The sequence below is a fragment of the Lutra lutra genome, chromosome 4, assembly GCF_902655055.1.
Source record: "Lutra lutra chromosome 4, mLutLut1.2, whole genome shotgun sequence".
Classification (NCBI taxonomy): Eukaryota; Metazoa; Chordata; class Mammalia; order Carnivora; family Mustelidae; genus Lutra; species Lutra lutra.
The window spans coordinates 162,435,168-162,460,305 of NC_062281.1; the positions used below are offsets into that span (position 1 = coordinate 162,435,168).

The 25,138-nt window shown below is 48.8% G+C and overlaps 3 protein-coding genes across 7 annotated transcripts in view; 2 read left to right on the top strand and 1 right to left on the bottom strand.

Annotated features, from left to right (window-relative positions):
* Positions 1-440: 440 nt before the first annotated feature.
* On the bottom strand, positions 441-3,998 carry UROD (uroporphyrinogen decarboxylase). Of its 4 annotated transcripts, none has more exons than XM_047724653.1 (10): positions 3,976-3,998; positions 2,930-3,042; positions 2,730-2,809; positions 2,587-2,649; positions 2,178-2,375; positions 1,891-2,052; positions 1,383-1,520; positions 1,133-1,233; positions 985-1,051; positions 441-685 (listed from the first exon to the last, which is right to left on the bottom strand). In XM_047724653.1, the coding sequence occupies exons 1-10, from the start codon at positions 3,981-3,983 to the stop codon at positions 524-526; spliced, it is 1,092 nt and encodes a 363-aa protein (XP_047580609.1). In that variant the 5' UTR covers positions 3,984-3,998; the 3' UTR covers positions 441-523. The 4 variants fall into 4 exon arrangements, with proteins under 4 accessions (XP_047580609.1, XP_047580608.1, XP_047580612.1 ...); XM_047724652.1 differs by lacking the exon at positions 3,976-3,998 and adding an exon at positions 3,662-3,803; XM_047724656.1 differs by lacking the exon at positions 2,730-2,809.
* Positions 3,999-5,981: 1,983 nt separating this feature from the next.
* HECTD3 (HECT domain E3 ubiquitin protein ligase 3) lies at positions 5,982-14,511 on the top strand. Its single transcript, XM_047724651.1, has 21 exons — positions 5,982-6,449; positions 6,632-6,792; positions 7,047-7,139; positions 7,219-7,354; positions 7,592-7,707; positions 7,794-7,907; positions 8,055-8,137; positions 8,550-8,715; positions 8,936-9,017; positions 9,682-9,864; positions 10,005-10,057; positions 10,224-10,288; positions 10,448-10,551; positions 10,815-10,934; positions 11,046-11,135; positions 12,123-12,329; positions 12,605-12,734; positions 12,824-12,898; positions 13,022-13,103; positions 13,208-13,279; positions 13,457-14,511. The coding sequence occupies exons 1-21, from the start codon at positions 6,081-6,083 to the stop codon at positions 13,539-13,541; spliced, it is 2,586 nt and encodes an 861-aa protein (XP_047580607.1). The 5' UTR covers positions 5,982-6,080; the 3' UTR covers positions 13,542-14,511.
* A 10,456-nt stretch (positions 14,512-24,967) lies between these two features.
* Positions 24,968-25,138, top strand: part of EIF2B3 (eukaryotic translation initiation factor 2B subunit gamma) — a 129,611-nt gene continuing 129,440 nt past the window's right edge. Inside the window, exon 1 of one of the 2 annotated variants that reach the window (XM_047726476.1) lies at positions 24,968-25,055. The gene's annotated coding sequence lies outside the window, so the exon portion shown is untranslated. The remainder of the gene's footprint in view (positions 25,056-25,138) is intronic. The other variant, XM_047726477.1, reaches the window with a different exon arrangement.

Consider the following 25,138-nt stretch of genomic DNA (forward strand, 5'->3'; position numbering starts at 1 on the left):
CTGCCCCCACCATCTTTTGGTGTCAAAGCTAAAGTCCTCTCAGCTTCTCCCTGCTCACACAGATTCCATCTTCCTCAAGGGGACTCTCTAAAATATTCTAGCAATTTCTGTGTCCCTCTCTGATCTACACTCCCCCTTCCATTCCCAGACACAAAGCTCTGTCAATTTGGCCTCATATGCTGTGGGGACCCCATTACTTTGCAAATGTCACAGCTTCAGCTGCTAAGAAGCTTTACCCAACCCTACATAGCCCTCAGGCTTGGAGAGGTGAGAGCAAAATGGGTAGTGAGGGCCCTGACATTGGGTCCTACAGTACATATTCACTGATATCTGAGCTCCTAAGACTTGGAGAAGATGCAGAAAGGGGCCCCAGGGAAGAAGCAGAGGCTAAGAAGGAACTGAGGATAAGAGCAAAGATCTTCCACAAATGAAACCGTATGTTAGACTTCACCTCTGGAACTTTTATTCTTCTGGAAACAATCAATCATCTTTGTTAGTGGTAGCTGAGAGAAAAGGTGTGTGCTCAGTTCTGTCGAAGCAGACGTGAGTGTCTATGCACAGCATCCACAAAGGCCCCCACGTGTTCTGGGTCCATGTCAGGGTAAAGTCCATGCCCCAGGTTGGCAATGTAGCGCTGCGGCCCAAAGTCATCCAGCATCTGCTGCACCAGCCGTCCGATCTCCTCCTGGAGGACCAACAGGGCACTGGCTACAGGGGAGCCAGCAAGCCCCTGTACTCCCTATGCATAACCATGACACAGCACGTAGGCATGCTTCTACTCCGTGTTATTCATTCAGTCATTAATTCAAAACAGTTTACGGGATGCTTAGTATGGGCCAGACAACTATAAAAAGAAATTCCTGCTTTCCTAGAGCTCACATGAAACGAACAGCAGGACAAACATACAATAAAGACACACACAGTAATACAACCATGTTCACAGCCATGGGAGTATATACACACACACGTAGGGACCCTGGTTACCTTAGATGCATACAGAGCACAGGGGTCCAGGTTGCCCTGCAAGGTCACCGTCTTCCCCACGCGTTCCCTGAAAGCAAAGTCAGTGCCATGTCCTGGTGACTGCTCGTGTGGCAGCTGCTCCCTCTCCACCTCATCCTCTATCACTCACCGGGCTTTATTTGGGGCCACTGTCCAGTCAAGCCCAACCACCTCGTAGCCAGCGTGGGCCAGTTCTTCCAGGGCAAAATGTCCATCTTTAGCAAAGATGATCTGAGGGAAAGGACAGATTCCTGAGGCAACAAAAGGCCTGCCTTTGCCCACTAACTTATCTTGGCTGCGCCTCTGCTGCCCTCCAGTGGTCACTTCAGTCCCTGAACATTCCACAGGCCCACCTTCACTTACTCCATCCCCATCCTTACCATGGGCACTGGTGCCAGGCCTGCCTCCTGCAGCCTGGCCTTCACCCGCTTGGCCACATCACGAATGTAGGGCAGTGCAAACTTACTGAAGAGCTGTGGGCCAAGATGCCCTGCATGGGACTCAAAGAGCTGCAATGCCTACAGTTGGAGGGGAGGAGGGGATGGTAAAGACAAATACATAACACACAAAGTATCTCAGACCCCACACACACAACGTGTCTCAATTTCTCCCGAGTAACTTCAGACCCTCATACTGCCTAAGCCTGTAAATCCAGTTCCATTTAAAAAGTTCTGCTTTCTCCACATACCAGTGCTAGCTTTGGTCTTTGAATGCATATAGCACTGCGAATGTCAATGACAAGTTTGGACCTAGGTGCTCCAGTCAGATCATCATAGGCCAAGCTTCTTTCCTGCTGGGCATTATGACACCTACCCTCTCAGGTGTAGGGAACCGTACTGCTTCTCATTCTTCTAGACCCCAGGCCTATTCCTCTCCCTCAGGACCCACCTGGGCACCAGCAGCCACTTGTCCCACCAGATATGGGACCAGAGCATCAGTGAGGATGCGAAGCAGCTGGTGACTAGCCTGTGGTTTCTGGTAAAGCCAACGCTTGGCCTGAGCCATGGTGCTTGAGCCGCCACCCTCAATCATGTATGTCATCAGAGTCCACTGCAAAAGGAATCAAAGAGAATGTCGTAGGCATAGAAGCCAGACTGATACTTACTTCCCTTGTCTACGCCAGACCCACCAGAATGATTTCCCCATCCCCAAGTCCCTGCCTTGCTCCACATTACCGGGGCCCCAGCAAAGCCAATCAGCGGCACACGCCCAGCCAGCTGTTGTCGGGTAAGGGTGATGGCCTGGAACACATAGCCCAGCTCGGAGGTCACTGTTGCTGGATCCCGGAGACGTTCTAAGTCCCGTTCTTCTCTTAATGGCTCTGGGAAGCTGGGCCCTTTGCCAGGCACCATAGTCACCTCCATGCCCAGTGCCTGGCAAGGAAGAAAATACCTGGATTTCCTACCTATAACTCTAGGAGGAAAGGCTCTGTTCAGCCCATGCCAAGAAGGAAGAAAAGAATGAAACTTGGTGAAACTCCATCTCTTTCAGCCCAAGTTTTCCCCTCTGTCCAATAAAGATAAGTGCTTATCTTGAGCCTTGACTATCTTTACTCTTTCTTACCCATCAGGTTTGAACGGGTACCTGGGGTACAACAAGGATGTCAGAGAAGATGATGGCAGCATCCAGAGGGAAGCGACGCAGTGGCTGTAGGGAATAGAAGACAGGTTACTAGGAGGCAAGCTGAGGGCATAAATACCTACCTCCCTTTTTCATAGAGGCCTCACCTGCAAAGTCAGTTCACAGCAGGCCTCTGGGGAGCGACAGGTGCTGAAAAAGTCCTGGGCAGCCCGAGTTTCCCTAAACTCTGCAGACAGAAGAGGGAAAGCAGGGCCCAACCCTGAGGAACCTCTGGATCTCTCCCCTGCCCCTCAAAATCTTTTAACTCTCCAGAGTTTCACTTGGATTCCGGGGCCCTGACCCTGACCTGGTAAATAGCGGCCTGCCTGGCGCATGCACCAAACGGGAGTGTAGTCTGTGTCTTCTCCCCAGGCTGCTCGCAGGAACGTGTCATTCTTCAACTCTGGAAAACCCTGGGATCTGGAGATCAGGAGCGGATGGGGGTAGGCGTCAGTGAGCTTGGCCAAGGGTTGGGGAAAGGCCCGGGTTCTTAAGGCGGATTCATTCTGACACCATTATCTGCCTTCTCCAGCCAGTTCCTAAGCTGTGGCTCCCCGCCCGTTCCACCTCTTCTTTGCCTATCAGATGGTGCACAAGACTAGAAGGGCCCGCGCTGGGGCCTCTATCTTCCACACAGCCCCAACTCCCCCAAACTCAAAGCCACTGGAGAACCTGGGGGAAGGGCGTAATGAAAGCCCAGTAAGAACTGATCAGGGTCTTTGGACCAGAAAAATCTCAGGAACACGGCTACCAGTTGGCTGGTTCGGAAGCTGGTGGACCCCCAGGATAGGGTACACTGAATGAGAAATCAGAGAAGACGGTCCCAAAATAAGGATCCTAACTGAGGATAAGAAAATCCTAGAGACATCCCCTAAATGAGTCTCAGGAATCCATGTGTAGAGGATTAGGGATTCCAGAGACAGGAATCGGGTTGGGAATTCTCCAAGGTCGGGAAAGAGGGGTATAGGGACAGATTCCTGAGTTGGAAGAGTCAGGTCAGAAATCACGCGGGCCATACCAAGTGGTGCAGAGAACTCACCCCAACCCGTTCGCCTCCATGATAAGCCTTGGGTAACTGCGAGCACAGTTCCCACTGTAACTTGAACCGGAGCCTGTGAGATCAAGCTCCACCCCTTCCTGGAGGGAGCCAGGACAGCCGCCATGTTGAAAGTCACATGATCAAACACTGGCATTAGCTCCGGGGCTGCCTCGAGTGCTGCCGGTAGGACCCCGGACTACCATAAAATCCGTAAAATCCACCGTAAAATCCGCTGTAGCGTCGCAGCAACGAACGCCCCCGCCCCTCTCCTACCCTCCCCACAGCCAAGAACTCCGCAAATAACTACACCTTACCGTGGCATCAGGAATCTCCTCTCCTCTGATGGCCTGGAAATCCGAGAGTTTCAGCCGAGACTCACTTTTACTCCCATGCTCCATGATTCTGACAATTAGGCCTAGCGACCAGGCACACAGTAGATTAAAGAACCAAGCTCTACAGGGAAATGAAATAATTAAATATTTACGTTACCGGGGCACCCGGGTGGCTCAATTGGTTAAGTGTGCGGCTTGTGATTTCAGCTCAGGTCATGATATCATGGGTCCTGAGACTGAGTCTTCAGTGGGACCCCACACTCCTCTGGGAGTCGGCTTGGGATTCTCTCCCTCTGCCGCTCCCCGGAACTCATGTGTGCGCAGGCACAGTGCAGTATCTCTCTCTCTCCTTAGAATAAGTCTTTTTAAAATATATATTTATATTACCTACTAAGAGGCGGGCACTATGGTAGATGCAGAAGTTAACAGCGGTTACCAAGACAGCCCTTTCCTTTAAGGAGCTACAGACTGGTGGATCAGCAATCATAATAGTAAATGTTTCAAGAGGAAAAAACTAGAAGTAGCTAGCAAGGGCTCTTCCTATAACTGGGGAAAGCAGTAGGGGTATTTCAAATAGAGGGAACAGCAGGTGCAAAGAGAAGAGGCCAAAGAACAAATGGCTATTGTGGGAACCAGAAGACCCATCTGCTGGAATTAAAGAGGCTAGAGGTGTCTTCAGACTCCAGGTCATGCATGCCCTTATGAGATTCACTTGTCCACTTTATTCTGTAGTAGCACGGTAGCATACAAATAGCTTGGAGAGAAGGGAAGAGGGGCACTATGTTCCCAGCTTTCTAAGGAGAAAATAAAAGGAAAACCGTCAAAATTACACGGGATCATATATTATTTCTTTCTTGATAACTTTGATTATTTGAAAACTAAATGAAAACAAAATTTCCATCCAAATGTCCATCAACTGATGAATAACAGATAAACGGATAAACGATATGTAGTGTATACATAAAACAGAGTATTAGTCTACCTATAAAAAGAAATTAAATTCTATTCATGCTATGATATTGTTGCAATATTATTCTAAGTGAAATAAGACAGACCCAAAAGGAAAATATTATATGGTTCCACTTATGAAATATCTAGAATAGGCTAATTCATAGAGACAGAAAAATAGATTAGAGTTTATCGAGTAGGCCATGAGGAGTTAGTGCTTAAAGAGAAAGCCCTGCTGTTTGGAATGATGAAAAGGTTTTGGAAATAGGTAATTGTACTCTTAAAGTGGTTAACTCAGCAAATTTACGCTTATTTTACTACAGTTTTTAAAAATATATCAAAAACCATCATACATTTTAAATGGGTGACTTATATGGAATATGAATTATATCTCAAAAAAACTTTTTAAAAAACTGTTTGCCAGGGAGGGTGGGAGACAAAGTTTCCTTATACTTCACCAACAGCTCCTGACCTTTTTTTTTTTTTGCCTCCATCCTATCTACCCACCTTGGACCTGTCTTCCCGCATTGGACCTTTCCTCTCATCTGGTTCAGAATTACTGGGAGAAACCTGATAATGATCACCAATGTCCTAGGATTAGGAGTAACAACCAGGATGAACGCTGAACGACTCAAGACTCCTATCAGTGGTAGGGCTGAGGAGGGGATTATTCTCCCAAATATTTTAGCAATACTGTCCCTAGGATGAGGAGCTAAGAGGATGTCTATCAGATTTTTAAAGAGTCTTCTGGATGTAGTGTGACTCGTCGGAGTGGGAAGGCAAAAACGGGTCAGAGAACCAGAAAAATGTCTGTTCCAATGATCCAGCCTAGATAGGACGGCGGTTCAATGAGGGTATAAAATGGTGGAAGCAAAGAGGACAGACAGAGAGATGGATCAGGTAAAGACAACTGAACTTGGGTCTGGTTGGCTCAGTACGAGGCACATTGGTTTGTAGTAAGTTTAAGTATCTGAGTACACAGGGAAATACGGCAGGAGCGCTGGGTGCCCTTAGTCCAGAACTTACGGCGAAGGCTGGCCGAAGGCGGGGCCGAGCGTGGTGGGAAGCTTGGTCAGCCTTCGCGGCTGCGGCTCCGGGAGCCGAACCGCCGCCCCTGGGCTCTCCTTTGCCACTTCACCATGGCAGGCCCAGGACCTGGCGCGGCTCTAGAGTCCCCGCGGCAGCTACTGGGCCGCGTGCGCTTCCTGGCAGAGGCAGCGCAGAGCCTCCGCGCTGGACGGCCGCTGCCGGCGGCGCTGGCCTTCGTGCCACGCGAGGTGCTCTACAAGCTTTACAAGGACCCGGCGGGTCCGTCGCGCGTGTTGCTGCCGGTGTGGGAGGCGGAGGGCCTGGGGCTGCGTGTGGGAGCGGCGGGCTCCGCCCCTGGTACCGGCTCCGGGCCCCTCCGTGCGGCCCGAGACAGCATTGAGCTCCGGCGCGGCGCCTGCGTGCGAACTACCGGCGAGGAACTGTGCAACGGCCAGGGGCTCTGGGTGAAGCTGACCAAGGTACTCCCTGGCCTGCCCTGGGCCCCGCAGAAGACCCCTGGCGCCAGGGCACCTCCAGGCCGTTCCCTTCCCATCCCCCATCTTGAGGGAGCACTGCGTTCCGTGTCCTTTGCCTTGGGCTGGGCTGGGCAGGGCGCTGGGCATTTCCCAGACGGCTGTCCCCGTCTTGCGCGTCCCGGCAGGAGCAGCTGGCAGAACACCTGGGCGACTGCGGGCTGAACGAAGGCTGGCTGCTGGTGTGCCGACCGGCGGAGGGCGGGGCCCGCCTCGTACCCATCGACACTCCAGACCACCTCCAACGGCAGCAACAGCTCTTCGGCGTGGACTACCGACCGGTGCTCAGGTCCTGCACTTGAAAGGGCGGGGCTTGCTGCCGGACAGCTCGGCCCAGAAGGGTTGGGAACTAAGCTGGCACAGGCCCGGAGGTGGGATAGGGAGTGAAGGCAGGGTTAAAGGCAGGAAGGGGCGGGACCTGAATGGAGATGGGGTGGAGCTTCTGGAGGCCCAGTCTGGTGGAGATGGAGCTCTGGAGAAAGCTCCCTGGGGGTACCCCGCTGCCCACTGATGTCTCCCCCGTCCCCTACTCCGTGCCCGCAGATGGGAACAGGTGGTGGACCTGACATACTCTCATCGCCTGGGATCAAGGCCCCAGCCAGCCGAGGCATACACGGAAGCTGTACAGAGATTACTGTGAGTGAGCTGGGGTGGGATAGGGAGGAAGAATCTCCAGGTCTGGGCCTGGCCTAATTAGGGACTTGGGGTTGCTTAGCTATGTGCCCCCGACGTGGACCTACGAGTGCGACGAGGACCTGATCCACTTCTTGTACGACCACCTGGGCAAGGAGGATGAGAACCTGGGTAGCGTGAAGCAGTATGTGGAGAGCATAGACGTTTCCTCCTACACGGTGGGTTCTGGGACTCCTCCCACCCCAAGCAAGAAGGTCATTTCTTGCTAGATCCAGAGCCCTCACCTTTAGGCCAGGGCCAAACCTGAATTCCTACAGGCCAGACTCAGTCCAGCACCCCATTTCGGAAGTCCTGTGGGAATGCCTAGACACTTCCACCCATACCAGCTGTGCTTTTAAGCCTCCATGTGCAGGGAGTGGGGTAAACACTGTCTCCACTTCTCTGCCCCTCCCCAGGAGGAGTTCAATGTGTCCTGCCTGACAGACAGCAATGCAGACACCTACTGGGAGAGCGATGGGTCCCAGTGCCAGCACTGGGTACGGCTTACCATGAAAAAGGGCACCATTGTCAAGTGAGTGGGCCTTGAGGTAGGACAGAGTGGGCGGGCCCCATGCCTGTAAATGTACAGAGACCCATGTGCATCCTCTGACCACTCAGGAAGCTACTGCTCACAGTGGATACCACAGATGACAACTTTATGCCTAAGCGAGTAGTGATCTATGGGGGCGAAGGGGACAACCTGAAGAAGCTGAGTGACGTGAGCATTGACGAGTGAGTGAACAGGCTGGTCTGGGAGGGAGAATGGGGCATGATCCTAGCAATGGGGCCTGGCCCCATTTGGAAGCAGAAGGTCAAGTGAGAGCCCAGCAATCCCTGAAGGCAAGGGGTACTCAGAGTGCCTCTCATCCATCTCGTCAGGACCCTGATCGGGGATGTGTGTGTCCTGGAGGACATGACCGTTCACCTCCCAGTCATCGAGATCCGCATCGTCGAGTGCCGAGGTGGGGCTTCAGGCTCTAAGGAGGGAAAGGGAGCCCCAGTGTATAGACTAGTGGCTAGTTGGCAGTGAGTGTGGAGAAACAGTGGGCTTGGAGTTGGGATGAGGGGAATAGTTGAACTATCTCTGGGAGGTGAAGCTTTGGGCCTGAGCCACGTGGGAGGCGCCAGGGGTAGGCCTGCCTTAAAGCTGCAGAGGTGGTTGGGCTCATCTGGAAGAGGAACTAAGTTGGGATCCTCAGGCCTTGCAATATAGTGAGGGATGGAGAAACCCGCAAAGAATATAATAATCAAAGTCAGATAAGTAGAAAGGCGTCTCAAAGGTCCCAAGTTTCTGAAAGCCTGAGCATTCAGGGGCCATTCTCAGATCTGAGGGCCAAGGAGGCAGCAGGTGCGCTAAGTAACTTCTTCCCCCAGATGATGGGATTGATGTGCGTCTTCGAGGGATCAAGATCAAGTCGTCTAGACAGCGGGAACTAGGGTTGAATGCAGACCTGTTCCAGCCGACCAGTCTGGTGCGATACCCACGTCTGGAAGGCACGGACCCTGAAATTCTGTACCGCAGAGCTGTTCTCCTGCAGAGGTGGCTGTGGTCCTGGGCCTGCCCGGCCCTTCCTTTCCCCTAGTCCTGAGCCTCATTCGTCAATAGGAAGGAGGTTCCCCAGGCCCTATACTGTAAGCTGTTCCACTTTGTAAGCTGTTCCCTGAGCCCCACCTTCTCCTGTCCTTGTGTGTTGGGGAGTGAGGGAGTCTTAAATTCATGCCATCCTCTTTAGTTGCACCATCTTTACCACTCACCCCAGATTCATAAAGATCCTGGACAGTGTCCTGCACCACCTGGTACCTGCCTGGGACCACACGCTGGGCACCTTCAGTGAGATTAAGGTGAGCCTGGCCCGCCTAGTAGTGGTGTCAGCAGTGGGCTCCTCCCTTCTGCTCATGCAAGTGCTCTCTCTTCTACAGGGTTCTTAAAAGCTACTCTAGGCCTGGGCCTTTGTTGGGCTCTAGGAACGTAGGAAGAAAGCCAGACACAGATCGTTAAAATGTAGTGTTTGGGATGCCGTTCTCCCAGATAGTGTGTAAAATGTACAAGAACTGGGGGAGGAGAAGTAACAGTGTAGACAGGGAAGCTGCATGGAAGGTGTGCACTGGAAGTTATTAGCTGCCGAAGATGACAAGAGAAGCGCCCCAGGTAGATGTATGTATAACTTGGGGATGGGACTGGGTAGGCAAATAGGAGGCCCTGATAGCAGAGGGCAGTTTGGGCCAGGCTGTGAAGGAGGGACTATGTCCTAGGTCCCTGGAGCCATTGGAAGGGTTTTAAGTAGGGGATGACCAGGTTTGATTTGGGGGGGTGGGGGCGGTGTTTAGAAAGCTCCCCCAGGTGACTAGACTAAGGAGGGACTGAAGACAAGGAAGGGGAGGGTATTGGGGAAGGACTAGGCATGGACTAGAGTTAGGAATCAGGTCCAGGCATAGAAGAAGGTTCCAGAGCCTGGATAGACACTGACTGCCTGCCAGTCTTGCTCTGGCCACATCTCCTCATCAGCAAGTGAAGCAATTCCTGCTGCTGTCACGCCAGAGGCCAGGCCTGGTGGCCCAGTGCCTGCGGGACTCGGAAAGCAGCAAGCCCAGCTTCATGCCACGCCTGTACATCAACCGGCGCCTCGCCATGGAGCACCGTGCCTGCCCCTTAAGGGACCCTGCCTGCAAGAATGCAGTCTTCACCCAGGTCTGGACCACCTGGGGTCGATCTAAGGGAGGGTCAATAAAGGGTCTGGGGTGGGGGCTGGGCCTAATTAAGGCCTTCGGGCCAGAGTAGGACAAGATCTTGGCATAGACTTTCCTACAGCTCCCTTCCCCTGCCCTCAGGTTTATGAAGGCCTCAAGCCCTCTGACAAGTATGAAAAGCCCTTGGACTACAGGTATGGCATGAGGATGAGGAACTTGGACTGGGCACACATAAACTATACATCCCCGCACACTGCCTCTAAAACCCCTCGTCATTACTCCTGTGACCCCCATCTCTCACTGGTGAAATGTTCTGAGCCCCGACCCAGCATGGGAACAAAGATCCACCCCTTCTTACAGGTGGCCCATGCGCTATGACCAGTGGTGGGAGTGTAAATTCATTGCAGAAGGCATCATTGACCAAGGTGAGGCCCTGGGGAAGGATAATGAGGGTCCTGCCCTATGTAGAGTGGTAGAGGCTTCTGGGGTCACAGCTAATCAAGATAGAGGACCAGTTTATTACCTCTTTATGGGGGCTGGAGCTCTTGAATGCTCCAGCTGAGAGCATCTGTGTGTCATTTCAGGGGGTGGTTTTCGGGATAGCCTGGCAGACATGTCAGAAGAGTTGTGCCCTAGCTCAGCAGACACCCCTGTGCCTCTGCCCTTCTTTGTGCGCACAGCCAACCAGGTAATCTCCTATCCCTACTTCTCCAGTTGTTTCTGCTGTTCGTCTCTGCAAACCTCCCAGGTGCTGAACTAGAGAGGGGCCAGAGGAGGGACCAGGTTGCCTAGGGTGGCCTCTGGGCAGACAGGGAAGGAGGAGCCATTTTACAATCAGAGGGACCACTCAGGGCTTCCGGTGGAAGGTGTGCAGGCAAGTCTTTGGAGAGTCTGGGGCAATAAAGTAGGGTCCATTCCATGCCATGCTAATAGCTCTTGTCTTGGGAGCAGGGCAATGGCACTGGGGAGGCCCGGGACATGTACGTGCCCAACCCCTCCTGCCGAGACTTTGCCAAATACGAGTGGATCGGACAGCTGATGGGGGCTGCCCTACGGGGTAAGGAGTTCCTGGTGAGTAGCCAAATCTGTGCTTTCATTGGATCAGCCTGGCCCCCGGAAGGAAGAAGGGCCAGCTAAACCTGGGCAGCCCAAGATGAGGATACAATGGTATTTGTCCCATAGGTCCTGGCTCTGCCTGGTTTCGTGTGGAAGCAGCTGTCTGGGGAGGAGGTGAGCTGGAGCAAGGATTTCCCAGCTGTGGACTCCGTGCTGGTAAGTAGGGCCTGGACCCAGTGTTTCCTCTGCACAGCCCCTAAATGTCGCTGTTCCCCGAGGGTGTCCTGAACCTTCTCTAACCTCACACATGCTCCTTTGCTGATTCCTTCTATTCCCATGGCTTCAACTACTGTCTTTATTCTGGCGGCCCCCAAATCCTTACCTCCAACTCCAGCTTCTTTCCTAAGCTTGGACCCTTATGTGCACCTGCCTGCTGGACGTCTGCCCCAAGATGGCACTTCCGCCTCAGCCCAGTCATCCTCACCTCCCCACTCTTCTGCCCTCCAAGGCTCCTGTCTCCAAATGGCACCACTGTCCACCCCTTTTCCATGCCAGGCCCCTCAGTGCCACCCGCCACTTCTCCTTCTCCCTTACCTCCTACTTTCTATCACATCTCCCTCTGGCATCTGTCCACTTCTTCCATCTCACTACTGTCCTCCCGCTTCAGGCCACCTTCCCTTGTGACACAACCACTGACTGCAAACCTAGCATTCCTGTCTCTGCTCTTAACCCATCTGATTCCTGCAGCCAGAGTAATTCATTTCCTTCCCCTTGTTTAAACCCTTCAGTGGCTCTGCCCCAGGCTTAGGGTAAAATGCAGAACCTGACAAGCCTTATGTGACCTCTGTGTCTCTAGCCACTTGGCTCCAGCCAAAGAGATTCCACAGGCCTTTTGCTCTTTCTACCTTTTTTCATGTTGTTCTCTTTCCTGACTTCCTTGTGGCCAAGCAAATTCCCAGCCATCATTTAGGTCTCCGTTTAGATGCCATTTCTTCCAGGACACCTTCTCTGGCAGCCAAGACTGGCGAGGTGTTGTCTTGATGCTTTCATAGTCCTTGTTCCAACCCCCTCACTGCCCTCATTGGCTGCATGGGGACTTCCTTGTCTAGCTGCCTCTCCTGTTTCCCTGTGAGCATCTTGAGAGAAAACAAGGACTGTCTCCACAATGAAAGGCCGACCTCGTTCCCTCTCTCCAACTGCCAGGTGAAGCTCTTGGAAGTGATGGAAGGAATGGACAAAGAGACATTTGAGTTCAAATTTGGAAAGGAGCTAACATTCACCACTGTATTGAGTGACCAGCAAGTAGTAGAGTTGATCCCCGGGGGTGCAGGCATCGTGGTGGGATATGAGGACCGTTCCCGCTTCATCCAACTGGTGCAGAAGACCCGGCTAGAAGAGAGCAAGGAGCAGGTACCACCCAGAGACCAGCAGAACAAGAGCTTTGTGCAGCTCCTTACAGGCAGAGCCCGGCCTGATAGGCCCCCAGTACCCAGTCGCAAGAACTCTGGGCCCCACCATTCCTCTGCCCCATGTTCCTGCTTATCAGTGGGGTTCAGAGATGGCCCCCAGTGCTGAATAGAGATCATGCCCCCACGATCTCTCTGAGTGGAGGCCAAGTACCCCACCACACACTGACTTGGGAGTTGGACCCTCTTCCCTAGCCAGGCCTCTCCCTCCCTCCCCAGGTGGCAGCCATGCAGGCGGGGCTGCTGAAGGTGGTGCCGCAGGCCGTGCTGGACTTGCTGACTTGGCAGGAACTGGAGAAGAAAGTGTGCGGGGACCCAGAGGTCACTGTGGACGCTCTGCGCAAGCTCAGTGAGTATGGGGGTCCGGCAGTGTGGGGGCGGGGGCCTTACAGACGAGGCAGGTTTTGACCTAAGCTCGATTTCTGACCTGGTCCCCAGCCCGGTTTGAGGACTTCGAGCCATCTGACACTCGGGTGCAGTACTTCTGGGAAGCGCTGAACAATTTCACCAACGGTGAGTGGCAGAGGAGAGCGTGGTTCCCGGGTTCGGATTCCACCTGCGGGATACCGAGGCAGGGTAGGAGTTGTAGAGCCTTCCCCGCCATCAGTGCAGACGCTGACGTCCTTCTCCATGCAGAGGATCGGAGCCGCTTCCTGCGCTTTGTCACTGGCCGCAGCCGGCTGCCTGCGCGGATCTACATCTACCCGGACAAACTGGGGTGAGTGTGGCTGGAGCGGGGCGGGGCGGGGCAGGGACTGGGGCGGTGTCCCTACCCCATGTCCCTACAGTTCTTCCTAATCTGTGGCCCGTCCGTGCCCCCAGCTACGAAACCACAGACGCGCTGCCGGAGTCTTCCACGTGTTCCAGCACCCTCTTCCTACCACACTATGCCAGGTGGGTCTCCTGGGCACAGGGAGCCTACAGAGTGGGGAGCAGGGTAGGGGCGTCACCCTAGGATGGAGGAGGATGGCGAGTCATGAAGTGCACGAACTGGGGCCCCGGCACCCATAGGCCCCCGTGCACTGGCCCTTGCGGTGCCCCAGGCGCCAACCGCGGCCCTGTCTCCCTCAGTGCCAAGGTGTGCGAGGAGAAGCTCCGCTACGCCGCGTACAACTGCGTGGCTATTGACACCGACATGAGCCCTTGGGAAGAGTGAGGCGGCGCCAGGGGGCAGCCTTGGGCCAGCAGGGACTGCGCCTGCGCGGGTCCCACTAGGCGGCGCGTGGGGTGAAGACACGGCCCCTGGCCAGGTTGGGGTCTGCGCTCCTGACCTGAGCCCACACGCTCGGAAAGACAGCACGCCCCTGTGTCTGGTTGCAGTGGGGGCGGTTGATTGACCCTGGTGGCCCAGCCCCACACACCCACAAGCCCTCCGCGAGCTCGGGCTTGCTTCCCGAGTTAGTTCGCGTCTGTGGGAGGGAGTCTTCCCGCAAGCCCAGCACAAGCTGCCAGGCCTGAGCTACTTGAAGGGGGCCTTCAAGCTCCCCACCCCATGGACTTTACTTCAGGGTTTTTATGGTTGTTGGGTTTTTTTTTTTTTTTTTTTTTTTTTTTTTGGTTTTTGTTTTGGCTCCTCCTTTTTTCTCCTTATTTTTCTCTGGCTTCAGCCGGGACCCAAAGCTAAAACCTCTGGAGGAGAGTGGAGGCACCTCCCCAGACAAGGCATTGGATAGATAGAGAGGAATGGCCCTCCTTTTTGGACACCTGACCCAAGAAAGAAGCAGCAGCTGAGCTGTCTTTTCTTCCTCTCCCTCTATACCCAAAGTGTGAGCTCTGCCCCTCAACCCAATCTTAACTGAAGGTTCTACCACCTTCCCTGACTCAGCCTCTTTCTACTCCACATTACATCTTTACTACCCCCACCATCACACCATTTCCAACACTTATGCATCACCTGATTTCCCATCTGCTGTGTCAGCCCCGAGATGGTGCAAGATTAAGGCCAGTTATGTCCTCTCTGAAATCTGCAATAGCTCCCTTTCACCCAACTCAAAGCCTAGACTTTAAACCTGCTCTTAAGTCTTAACCGCAAGTCCCTGCCCCAGTCCTCCCTCAAGGGCCTCCATGACACTCCATCAAAGAAGGTCTTGCACATGGGAAAGTTTAATAAATGGATGTATTCATTCCTTCAGAATGTGTTTATTGGGCTACTGAGGGTTGGAGGGAAGGTTCTTCTAAGACTTCAGGGACCTGGGCTGGAAGCCAGGGAGATTGTGTGTCACATGGGAGTGGTGGGTCTACAAATTGACAAGCATTATATCTGAAGCTGAGGGGGGAACTAAGGGTGCTACTATGGGCAGGAGGGGGGGGTGGGCTGCACAGATGCTGGCCTGGCATCTTCTGGGATGGGTGTGGTGATTTGGAGGATGGGAGCCCACCTTCAGGAACCAGGTTGGCAGAAGAACTTGACATCGTGAAAGACAAAGCCTGAGATGGCTGATAAATCAGACAAGTCAAATTTTTGACAAAAGAGGCAGCAGCATAGCTACCCATCCACACCTGACACTGCCTCAGTTACCACACAGCTAAAAGGCGTCTTTAAGAACAAGTACCCAATGAGAAATTTCCTGACCATAGAGACCAGCCCCCTCCCCCAGCCAAAAGAGTCAACATCAGTTTCAAGTGAAGTGGCACTCCCTCTCCCAAGGCTTTTCCAGGCTGCCCTCTAGGGCGAGTCCTGATGCTACCCTGCCTTGGCCTTGAGCCCTGCCCCCTGGGGCTGTGTGCAACCCAGGGCCTATCTCCCCATAACTCTGAGTCTGACACCCCAGCTGAGACTTCCAGGCAGCCCTCATCTTGTGGCTCCCCAGTGCCTGTGCCTTGGGTGGTCCTCGGAAGACATAGTTTCCTCTCCCAGCAGCCTCTTCTTGCCCGGGGAGCTGGAAGAATAGGAGCCCCAGAGGCCACCACTCCCATCAGCTCTGCTCTTCCCAGCAAGCTCCCGCCCTCTTGTGCAGCCTGCCCTGCAGAGAGGGCATTCCCCTTCTGTTCTCAGGGAAGAGCCTGGCCAGCATGCATCTGCTAGAGGTAGTCTGTTTCTGTATCTAGGACTGGCCACTTAAGTCTTTGGTCCCTCTTGTACCAAACTGGGCTCATATTGTATTTTGTAGCTTGCTCTTCATCCATTCATTCAGTAAACACATCAAACACCTATGTCAGGCACTGTACTAAGTACAATGGGGAAAATATTGGTTAAACAGATAATTTTTGCTTTCTTGGAATTTAAGCTCTAATGCAAGAGGAAACAGTATATTAAACAAATAATTGCATAAACAACATTTAATAGCCTTTATGTAAGAGCTCCAAAGAAGTAGTGCAAGGTATTGTTAGAAGACAGAGCAGGGTGATCCTAACCCACAGGGCTCAGTGGAATGCTGAATCAGGGAGAATGACTGGGCACAAAGTCCAGCAAAGAAGCACGTTGAGTCCTATGTTACGGGACTGTAATGGGAAGAGAGAGAAGAGATTCGAGCTTTTGAGGCTTGTTTTAAGGTTTTATATTGACCAGCCATGAGGGGGCCAAGCAAGGGATTGACATGATTAGATTTGCCTTTGGCATCTGTGTAGAGAATGAGTTGAGGAGAGCTTGGAAGCAGGGAGTAATCCAAGCAGAAATGATGGTCACTGGGACAAGGGGAATACTCACTGTAACTATTATTTATATTGGCTGCATTTTGTTACGTTTTAAGTTTTCATCACTTGTACTCATTTAAAACCCTCCACTGAGGCGCCTGGCTGGCTCAGCCTGCAGGGTCATGAGTTCAAGCCCCACATTGGGCACAGAGCTTAGTTTAAAAAAAAAAAAAAAGAGGCGCCTGGGTGGCTCAGTGGGTTAAGCTGCTGCCTTCAGCTCAGGTCATGATCTCAGGGTCCTGGGATCGAGTCCCGCATCGGGCTCTCTGCTCAGCGGGGAGCCTGCTTCCCTCTCTCTCTCTCTCTCTCTCTGCCTGCCTCTCTGCCTACTTGTGATCTCTCTGTCAAATAAATAAATAAAATCTTAAAAAAAAAGCCACCTCTATAGATGAACATTAAGGTTGTCTACAAATATTTTTATATTGAAAACTATAACTATTATAATAAACATCCTCGTGCATATAGCCTTTTATACCTATTTGATTATTTCCTTAGAATAACATCCTAAACTCACCATCAAACTGTCAAATTGCCAGGATGTATCAGTTTTGTTCCCATTAGTGTCTATTTCCTAAACTCTGACCACCCTCTGGCATTAACACTTAAAAATATTTTTGATAATTTAATATGCTGAAGAATGCTGATTGTTACCTTAATTTGTAGTGCTTTGATTATTTACTGTACTGAGCAATTGTTTTTCTTCTTTACGAACTGCTCTTTTTGTGTTTTTGTTTATTGGTGTTATACTTTTCTTACTGATTTATTTTTTTTAAGATTTTATTTATTTATTTGACAGAGAGAGATCACAAGTAGATGGAGAGGCAGGCAGAGAGAGAGAGAGGGAAGCAGGATCTCTGCCGAGCAGAGAACCCGATGCGGGACTCGATCCCAGGACCCCGAGATCATGACCTGAGCCGAAGGCAGCGGCTTAACCCACTGAGCCACCCAGGCGCCCTTTTACTGATTTATAACAATCTCTGCACAGTACTAAAGTAATACGCACAGCAAGGCACTGTGCTAACAGCTGTACATCTGTTATCTTTGTTTTATCTTCTTAGCTCTATGAAGTAAATACTCTTATTGTCCCCGTTTCCAGATGAGAAATTTAGAGCAAAAATGAATTAAATAACTTGCCCAGGTAGTCAATAAATAATGAAGCTAGGATTTGGATGGTGGTCTGCCAGTGCCAAAGCCTGCTGTCTTGGTAGCTAAAGTATTAAGTCCTGTAAATTAATGCCTTATGTCAGATGTTATAATACCTTGGTTTTCCCTGTGTGTTCTTTGCCATTAAACTTCATGTATGTTCTTTCCTAATGTACAAAATTTTTAATTCTTTATGAATTCAAAATCCTTATGAAAGAAACCATACCACGAGAAGGAACATTCTGGGGGTGCCTGGGTGGCTCAGTGGGTTAAGCCTCTGCCTTTGGCTCAGGTCATAATCCCAGGGTACTGGGATCACGCCCCATGTCGGTGGGGTGTGGGGGTGGAGAATCTCTGCTCAGCAGGGAGTCTGCTTCTCCCTCTCCCTCTGCCCATCCCTCCACTTGTGCTCTCTCTCTCTCTCTCAAATAAATAAAATCTTTAAAAAAAAAGAATTCTCCCAAAAAATTAAATTAAAAAAGGAAATCTTCATTTTTCACCATACTACAAGAATGTGACACTGCAAGTTGAAACCAAACAGAAATCTTAATCATTAATGGGAGGAATTACCATTGCTCTGTGACCTTTAAAAGTTTTTGTCAAAGCATCAAAAAATTTCTTAGCATCAGTTATAAATGTGTAGGGAAATGAAAACATAGTAAAACTAATATTTATTTAGTACCTTGTAATCTCAAGCATTTAGAGAAATTGAGAATTAAATTGTTTTCTTTGCAAAAAAACTTATCCAAAATAGTTTGAACAACGCTTGCCTCTTTTTTCTCTTTTTCCTTTTTTAAGATTTTACCTATGTATGTATGTACGTATGTATGTAGTGTATGTATGTACGTATGTATGTATGTATGTATGTATGTATGTATGTATGTATTCAGAGCTCAAGCAAGGTGAGGGGAGGGGGAGAGGAGCAAGAATCTCAAGCAGACTCCATGTTCAACGCAGAGCCAGACGTGGGGCTTGACCTGGGGCTCGATGGAGGCTTGATCCCTCAACGCTAATATGATGACCTGAACCAAAATCAAGCATTAGACACTTAAGCAACTGACCTAGCCAGGCATCGGCCTCTATTTTCTTATAATACTGAACAAGTATCTTCACTATGCCTTGAAGAATTGTCATACTCCTCTTTACTTCCGACATTATATCCTTTTTATGTACAATCTCATGAAGTATCTCTAAGAATGCCATGAAGGCAAAGTGGTTTTTTGCTGGCTTCAGTTTCTGTGAGACATCTTCATCCCTTTGTCACAGCCACTTTCCTCCTTTTGGAGATGAAGTAGCCTTCACTCGATTCATGCAGATCTACACTTTCTCATGGTGACAGTGTTAACATTCCCATGATCAACTATTTCTTCTATAACTCCATTTATGTTCAATTTGAATTTCACTTCCAGCCCTATCATTTTTCATTTCTTTGCTGCACTTTCATCTTTTGGCCAATTCTGTAATCTTTTTTTTTTTTAATATCAGGCTTATCACTGGGAGACAAGGAATCGACACAACTACATTCTTGCTGTGTGTCTGTGAACCAAATACACACTGCACAGTGTATTAATTACCAACATACTGAAAGAAGCAATGTGATTGTTTCACTGCTCATGGTATACATTCAAAAAAGTTGATTCTGACAGTTGTTTTTACCGTATTCTCATTGCTTTTATGGAGGGAAGAATTTTTGGAGGAACTTTCCCCACCATTTTTACTGATTTCACTTCTTCATTTTGTATTTGCTTATAAATGTATTACATAGAAAGAGATTTAAATGAGACACAAGTCCCAAATTTCAATTACCTCCATAAAACTGTAAGACTTTATAGCTGCCAATGTGGTATTATCCTTCTCCCTGTCCCTACTCCCTACCTACTTTTTTCTTACTCCCAAAGTACTTAATCACCCTTTAATATGCTGTGCAGTATACTCATTTATTATTTAATAGAGTATATTTATTTGACAAAGAGCACAAGTAGGCAGAGCAGCAGGCAGAGGGAGAGGGAGAAGCAGGTTCCCAATGAGCAGGGAGCCTGATGCAGGACTCGAACCTGGGGCTCCAGGATCATGACCTGAGCTGAAGGCAGAGGCTCAACCGATTGAGTGACCCAGGCGCCCCTACTCATTTATTATTTAAATTGATTTATAATGTATGCTGCCTCTGCGTATTAGGATGAGGGTTGGATCTTTTTTTGTTGTTGTTCACTAATATACCTTAAGGGTCTAAAACTCCCCTTGGCACATAGTAGTCACTCAGTAAATAGCTGTTCAATAAATAAATAAACTGTGGCTCATCAACCATACTTTCCAATTCAAAAATGAGGAAAATCAGCCATTTGCAAAGTTTTGTTTTCAGTAAAGGAGGAAAAAAATTACCAAAGTGACTAAGTCACATATTTTTTTTTAAAGATTTTATTTATTTATTTGACAAAGAGCACAAGTTGGTAGAGAGACAGGCGGGGCAGGGGGCGGGTGGGAAGCAGACTCCCCGCCGAGCAGAGAGCCTGATGCGAGGCTCCATCCCAGGACCCTGAGATCATGACCTGAGCCGAAGGCAGAGGCTTTAACCCACTGAGCTACCCAGGTGCCCCATAAATCACATATTTTTTTAATTGACCCATCCATTTGTATGCTTGTTTGTTTAAAGTAGGCTCCACCATGGAGCCCAACACGGGGCTTGAGCTCACGACCCTCAGATCAAAACCTGAGCTGAGATTGAGAGTCAGACTTAACTGATGGAGTCACCCAGATGCTCCCTAACCCATCGGTTTAAAGCATAAATGTCCAGGGGTGCCTGGGTGGCTCAGTGGGTTAAGCCGCTGCCTTCGGCTCAGGTCATGATCCCAGGTCCTGGGTTCGAGCCCCGCATCAAGTTTTCTGCTCAGCAGGGAGCCTGCTTCCTCCTCTCTCTCTGCCTGTCTCTCTGCTTACTTGTGATTTCTCTCTGTCAAATAAATAAATAAAATCTTTAAAAAAAAAATAAAGCATAAATGTCCAGATTCAGACTTTTAAAACCACCAACAATGAAAATTCTGTGTGCTTGAAAGGAAATAGTTGAAGTCCCAATTAATGAAGTTATTTTCCAAGCTCTTTACAGAAACACTATAGCATCATTTGCTCTCTAACTTATCACAAATCTATTAGGCAACTGATGGGCTCATGTACAAAAATAAAACACAAATATTTTGGGACCTGCAACTGGTTGCCAAAGTAGAGTTTCTCTTTTCATTTTTATCTTTCACGCAGTACTCTAAAAATAATAATTTCCTGCCCCACTGACAAGTCTACAGCCAAATGGACCAGATGAATATTATGATGTGGCCAGCAAATTCCCAAAGAGAGAGCTCTTGCAGACCGTGGGAAGAGTATTTCTGAGCCAAGGCCCAACTTTTGAAAGGTTTCTTTTGTCTCCCACAGTTCAAAGAGAACTTTGGAGCTTGACCTTCTTAAACTAGGCCCCACCACATATAAAAACATAAATATAAATATCCCTTGGGGAAGAAATGTGAACAGGAAACATTATAAGGAACAGCCTGTATTAATATACCTTTATTAAGTACTTCCCACATAATTAGTAAATAAAAAATAATAAGCATGAGGCTAGGCATAAGAGATAGTAATATAGATTGACTTAGTGAGAAGGAACGTTCAGGAAAAGAGATGTTGTCAGTGACCTATGCCCTCAGCTCAGTTTTTCCACCACCAAATGGGAGGTCAAGGGAAAATTTATGAGAAAATTTAATTTATTCAGATTATTTACTTAGCAAGTCCTATGCTAGGACCTGAGGAGAGAGAAGCAAATAACATATAGCCTTTGTCCTCCAAGGGCTCCCATTGTGATAGAGAAAACATGAAAAAGGGGATGAAAATCCTTTGTGATGAGTACTATAATGTAAATACTAGAAGCAATGAGAACCAGAAAGAAGGAATCCATGAGGCAGCAGTTCTTCAAGTATGCTCCGTGGACCTCTGGGAGTCCTCAGGACCCTTTCAAGGTATCTCTCAGGTGAAAACCATTTTTATAATAATACTAAAATATTATCTGCCTTTCATTATATTGATATTTGCACTAATGGCACAAAAGCCATGGTGGCTAAGATGGCTGGTGCTTTGGCGTGAATCAAAGCAGTGTTACCAAACTGTATAATATGCATTGTATTCTTCACTGCCACACACTTGCAATAAAAATAAAAAATAAATAATAAGACAAAGTAAGGTTCACTTAAGAATGTCTTTGGGGGCTCCTGTATGGCTCAGTTGGTTAGGAGGCCAGCTCTTGGTTTCGGCTCAGGTCATGATCTCAGGGTCCTGGGATGGAGCCCTGTGTTGGGCTCCATGCGTAGTGGGGAATCTGTTAGGTATTCTGTCTCTCTCCCTCTCCCTCCATCCCTCCCCCAGCTCGCACGTACTCTCTCTCTAAAATAAATAAATAAATCTTTTTAAAAAACCAAGAATGTCTTTGATGAAGCAGTAACATAATTTTATTAAATCTTGGTCCTTGAGAACACACAAACTGTCAAAATTAATGAAGTAAGCCTGTCTCTTCAAGGAAAATCACTGAAAGTATTGTTGCCAATGATAATATTTGAGCTTTCAAGAGAAAATCAGAAGTTTGGAAAACTTGTACTTGTCATCATAAGGTTGCCAGCTTTCCAATATTTAAAGGATTTTTCTGATAAGATTGGTGGTGATATGAACAAATGTAATTTTAAAAATATAATGAGTCAACATTTGGGAGGATATTTTACAAGTGATCAATGGATCAAATTGTCCATTCGAAATGCAAGTATTAGAGTACAAATGCTCATTGATATAATAATTCTACATTACAACTAATCTTTAAAAAACTGCCACTTACTGAGTTTTTGTGTAGTACCAAAGTCTTACCTACAACTATCTGACAAGGCTATTAAAATATCTCTCCCTTTTCCTTCTGTATCTATGTGAGGTCAGGTTTTATCATAGAATTCACCCAAAACAATGTATTGCAACTGATGAGAGAATCCAGCTGTTTTCTATTAAGCCAGACATTAAAGAGATATGCAAAAAGGTGAAAGTATGGCATTCTCCTGATTTTTTCGGTTTGAAACATATGTTATCATACAAATGGTATTTATGTTACCATACAATAATTTTATTATTTTTATTTTGAAAATGAATTAATGTTTAATTTCTTAGATTGAGTTCTTAATATGGTAAATATCAACAGATAAAATCCATATAAACAAAAGTCCTTTGGAGCCCCCAATAATTTTCTTTTTAAAGATTTTATTTTATTTTTTTATTTTCTTAAAATATTTTATTTATTTATTGGACAGAGATCACAAATAGCAGAGAGGCAGGCAGAGGGGGGGGGGGAGGCAGGTGCAAAGAGCCCGACTCGGGGCTCGATCCGAGGACCCTGAGATTATGACCTGAGCTGAAGGCAGAGGCTCAACCCACTGAGCCACCCAGGTGCCCCTAAAGATTTTATTTTTAAGTAATCTCTGCACCCAACATGGGGCTGGAACTCACAACCTTGGGATCAAGAGTCACATGCTCCACAGACTGAGCTAACCAGGTACCTCAAGGGTCCCCAATAATTTTTAATAGTGAAAAGGGTCCTTGGGGCACTTGGGTAGCTCAGTTGGTTGGGCGTCCACCTCTTGATTTCGACTTAAGTCATGATCTCAGGTTCCTGAGATCCAGCTGGGTAGGGCTGGTAGGGCTCCGAGCTGGGTGTGGAGCCTGCTTGAGATTCTCTCTCTCCTTTTCCTCCTGCTTCTTCTCCCCTCCCACTCCTGGTGCACACACACACACACTCTCTCTCTCTCTTAAAAAAAAAGTAAGTAAAAAAAAAAACTATAAGGGGCCACAAACCAAAAATTTTGTGAACCACTGTCCTAGGGAATAAAAGCCATTTAAACTGAAGCAATTACTCAACTACTCAGTTACAGGAATAAGTTCCATGAAAACATTTGCTAGTTTAAACATGAGCATTTAAAATGGATGAGAGGGGTGCTTGGGTGGCTCAGTGGGTTGAGCCTCTGCCTTCGGCTGGGGTTATGGTCCCGGGGTCCTGGGATCGGGCCCCACATCGGGCTTTCTGCTCAGTGGGGAGCCTGCTTCCCCCTCTCTCTCTCTGCCTGCCTCTCTGCCTACTTGTGATCTCTCTCTCTGTATCAAATAAATAAATAAAATCTTTTTAAAAAATAGAATGGATGACAGATATGGGGCTGAATCTTCTTCTTACTTCATAACTAGTTCTTACCTCAAAACCATGCCATAATTCTCAAGGCTTCTCTTTGCTTCAGCTAATAACCAGGAGAAAGAATCTTGCTGCAGAAGGAAACAGTAAAGCTTCAGGCCTCCTGTGGCCAATCACTCCATACTCCCTTTTACCAACATACTTGGTATTATATTTTAGGTAAAATAACTAATTATTCAGTAAGTCATTGCCAGCATCCTAAAGTGAAGGAAAGACAGGGCAAAAATAGGCTGGTTTTGTGGCTAAAAAGGTCTCAGGTCTTTCCCCCAACTCTCCCCCTCAACCAGTGGCATCTATCCTGAGCTCTTATTCTTCTGGTTGAAAAATCTGGGGAAAATGTCAAATCCTGACTGCTATTTCCCCAGTGCCTAAGACATTGCTTGGCACATATTAGGCACTCAATAAATATTGTTGAATAAAGTCAAACTCCTTTATTTTTATTGCAAAAATTAAACTCTCTTAACTTGGAAGGAGCTAAAGCAACTCAAGGTTTAAGAGGGGGACAGAAAAAGAGGACGCTTCTAAAAGGTTAGGAAATTGTAGGAATGTGTGGGAAAGAGAGAATGGCTCTTGTTCCTGTTACCTACCGTAGCTTATAAGCCACCCCATAACTAACTGCTTAAAACAACTATTTTATTATTATTTCTCACAATTGTTGTAGTTATCTAGATGTAGGCATTTGGGGTCACTCATGGAGTTGCAGCCTCTTAAGTGGACTCCCTGATTCCGGGGAATCTATTAACACAGCAACCAGAGTGATCCTTTAAAAATCTGTCATATCATGTCCCTCCTCTGCTTAATTCAAGGGGTCTTCACAATGGCCTACAAGACCCCTGCAATCTGAATTCTCCACTCTCTCTCCCTCTGCCTATTTGACCTTTATCATCATTCACTTTCCATCTGGCTTACTTCCCTTCCTCTCTACTGGCCTCTGTACTATTTTTTTGTTTTGTTTTTTGTTTTTTAAGATCTTATTTATTTATTTGACGGAGATCACAAGTAGGCAGAGAGGCAGGCAGAGAGAGAGAGAGAGGAGGAAGCAGTCTCCCTGCCAAGCAGAGAGCCCGACTCAGTACTCCATCCCAGGACCCTGAGATCATGAGCACAAGGCAGAGGCCTAACCCACTGAGCCACCCAGGCGCCCCCCTCCCACAGTTTTGATGACTAAAGGTGATTGTTTTCAATACCATTAGAGTCTGGTTCACATAGCTGATGTGAGTCTCTGCCTTAGACATCGCAGACCTAGAAAGCCTGGCCTGCAAGGGCATTTAGACATTTCTCCACTGTCTAGCTGGCTAGCCCAGTAGTAATAGTCGGGGCCAGGTCGTAGAATGAGAACTTGAAGCAAGAGACCGTGACTTGTTCCAGGATTCCAGGAGCGCAGCATTAGGAAGGACACTCAATGGGCGTTGATGACTTGTGAATGAACGAAAGGGTACAGACCACTGTGCCTCCTTTCCTCCCAGAGGAACGCAAGCTCTCGGTACGTAATCTATTGCTCGACTCTCCTCTCTGCTCCGCGGGCCTGCCGTCCCATCGATATGCTCGGCCATCGCGCGCCTGCGCCTTTGGGCTGTCAGTCTCAGGCGGCGTGGGGAGCGTGGGGAGAGCTGGGAGCTGTTGTGGCGCGCCGGGAGTTGAGAGGTAAAGCTGCGGCTTTTGCGCTGTCAGGCCCCTTACGAGCTGGCTGTTGGGAATGAACACGGCGGTGGGGGCCACGGGGTCCC